Raw genomic sequence first — 2,500 nt, forward strand, 5'->3', positions numbered from 1 at the left:
AAAGGCACTGCACAGAGGAGGTGAAAAAGGAGAGGAATCGCACACGCCGTCATTTTGGCATTAGGTGTACACAAATAAAATTGCCACCGTACAGGCATTGTCGAAAAAGCATCACAGCCCCGTGGTGGCGACACGTGCAAGAGTCACGCACGGGACACGCAAACCTTGTGGATGCGTATCACACGTGCATTGTATCTCGCACGGCGCACACTCATGTGTGATATGGGTTGGTTCGTCATACTCGCTGTGTTTGCGCTTTTGCCTTTGTTCGGTCACCCGCACAGACTCGGCATCCACACAGCGTTTCGACTCCCCTTCTGAAAATAAATAGGAGACCCCTCCCTGACCACCGCAACGGCGTCGCAGTAGAGAGAAGAGAGAAAAGATTCGTCCGCGGAAAACACAACGCCATCACAGCAGCAGAAAGGATGAAAACAAGCTAACAAATAAGGGCAGAATTGTCCATGACAACCTGAACCTCAATGCACCCCTCGTTCCCGCCTCACCTCCAACTCCTGTCGCCCGTGTCCTCCCACGCGCCCCTTCCTCCATGATGTGGAGGGGGAGGGGGGGGTCTGACATATCCCCCACCCCGACCCTCCCCCCCCCAGGGGACCCCCCCCTCGGGCCGGAGCCCGCCCTTCCCCCCACCCGCCCGCCAGCCCACCCCGCGGGAGCCAGAGCGCGACGCGCGGTGCCGCAGAGGAAAGCGGAAACGCGCGCAGCACACAAAGAAACACAAATGACTACGGCCAAAACCGGTGGACGCCCCCGGCACTCAAAAAAAATACGGCGGCGGGGCCCCGACCCCACCACACGGACGAGTCCGGGGCGGCCCAGTCCACCCCCGGCACCGCGCAACCCCACCCGGGCGTAGCAACACAACAACACAGAAGCTATGAACGCACAAAACATGAATCACAACCAATAAAACAGCAAATTAGCACAGGGGCAACTGTTGTAGAGGCCGCCCGCTTCGGCCGCAGAACCGCCACCCAACCAAAGTCATGACAGGCGGCGGCGGCGGCGCCCCCGGGCCGGCACAACCCAAAACACCGGAACAACCCGCCACCTGCAACAGCTAGCTTGTATGCAAAAATGTGCCCCGACACCACCGAAAAGAGACCCGATAGCGCACAGCAGCGGCAAACGCACGGCACTCGCAAAGCGGAAATGTCCCCGGAAAGCGCGGGCCCGGCCAAAGGGAAGGTGTCCTTATGGGGAAAGTGTTCTTGTGGGGAAGGTGTTCTTATGGGGAAGGTGTTCTTATGGGGGGAAGGTGTTCTTATGGGGGAAGGTGTTCTTATGGGGAAGGTGTTCTTATGGGGGAAAGTGTTCTTATGGGGGAAGGTGTTCTTATGGGGGAAGGTGTTCTTATGGGGAAGGTGTTCTTATGGGGAAGGTTTAGTGGGGAAGGTGTTCTTATGGGGAAGGTGTTCTTATGGGGGAAGGTGTTCTTATGTGGGGAAGGTGTTCTTATGGGGAAAGGTGTTCTTATGGGGAAGGTGTTCTTATGGGGGAAGGTGTTCTTATGGGGAAGGTGTTCTTATGGGGGGAAGGTGTTCTTATGGGGAAGGTGTTCTTGTGGGGGAAGGTGTTCTTATGGGGGAAGGTGTTCTTGTGGGGAAGGTGTTCTTATGGGGAAGGTGTTCTTGTGGGGAAGGTGTTCTTATGGGGAAGGTGTTCTTATGGGGGAAGGTGTTTGTTCTTGTGGGGAAGGTGTTCTTATGGGGGAAGGTGTTCTTGTGGGGAAGGTGTTCTTATGGGGAAGGTGTTCTTATGGGGGAAGGTGTTCTTGTGGGGGGAAGGTGTTCTTATGGGGGAAGGTGTTCTTGTGGGGGAAGGTGTTCTTATGGGGAAGGTGTTCTTGTGGGGAAGGTGTTCTTATGGGGGAAGGTGTTCTTTGGGAAGGTTTGGGGAAGGTGTTCTTATGGGGAAGGTGTTCTTGTGGGGGAAGGTGTTCTTGTGGGGGAAGGTGTTCTTATGGGGGAAGGTGTTCTTATGGGGGAAGGTGTTCTTGTGGGGGAAGGTGTTCTTATGGGGAAAGGTGTTCTTATGGGGGAAGGTGTTCTTGTGGGGGAAGGTGTTCTTGTGGGGGAAGGTGTTCTTATGGGGGAAGGTGTTCTTGTGGGGGAAGGTGTTCTTATGGGGGAAGGTGTTCTTATGGGGAAAGGTGTTCTTATGGGGAAGGTGTTCTTGTGGGGGAAGGTGTTCTTATGGGGAAGGTGTTCTTATGGGGAAGGTGTTCTTATGGGGAAAGGTGTTCTTATGGGGGAAGGTGTTCTTATGGGGGAAGGTGTTCTTATGGGGAAGGTGTTCTTATGGGGAAAGGTGTTCTTATGGGGGAAGGTGTTCTTATGGGGGAAGGTGTTCTTATGGGTGTTCTTATGGGGGAAGGTGTTCTTATGGGGGAAGGTGTTCTTATGGGGGAAGGTGTTCTTATGGGGGAAGGTGTTCTTATGGGGGAAGGTGTTCTTATGGGGAAAGGTGTTCTTATGGG

At 54.6% G+C, this 2,500-nt stretch overlaps 1 protein-coding gene across 1 annotated transcript in view; it reads left to right on the top strand.

The window, feature by feature from the left end:
• Window positions 1–1,251: 1,251 nt before the first annotated feature.
• The window catches only part of LSM04_002217 (uncharacterized protein), a gene marked incomplete at both ends in the record, with an annotated part of 3,113 nt that continues 1,864 nt past the window's right edge, over window positions 1,252–2,500 (top strand). The window contains 2 exons of the mRNA XM_067329695.1: window positions 1,252–2,260; window positions 2,314–2,500. The exon at window positions 2,314–2,500 is cut by the window's right edge and continues 1,864 nt beyond it. Coding sequence (XP_067187653.1) covers window positions 1,252–2,260; window positions 2,314–2,500 — 1,196 coding nt within the window. The remainder of the gene's footprint in view (window positions 2,261–2,313) is intronic.

Source organism: Trypanosoma melophagium (genome assembly GCF_022059095.1).
Source record: "Trypanosoma melophagium isolate St. Kilda chromosome Unknown ctg41segment0, whole genome shotgun sequence".
NCBI lineage: Eukaryota > Euglenozoa > Kinetoplastea > Trypanosomatida > Trypanosomatidae > Trypanosoma > Trypanosoma melophagium.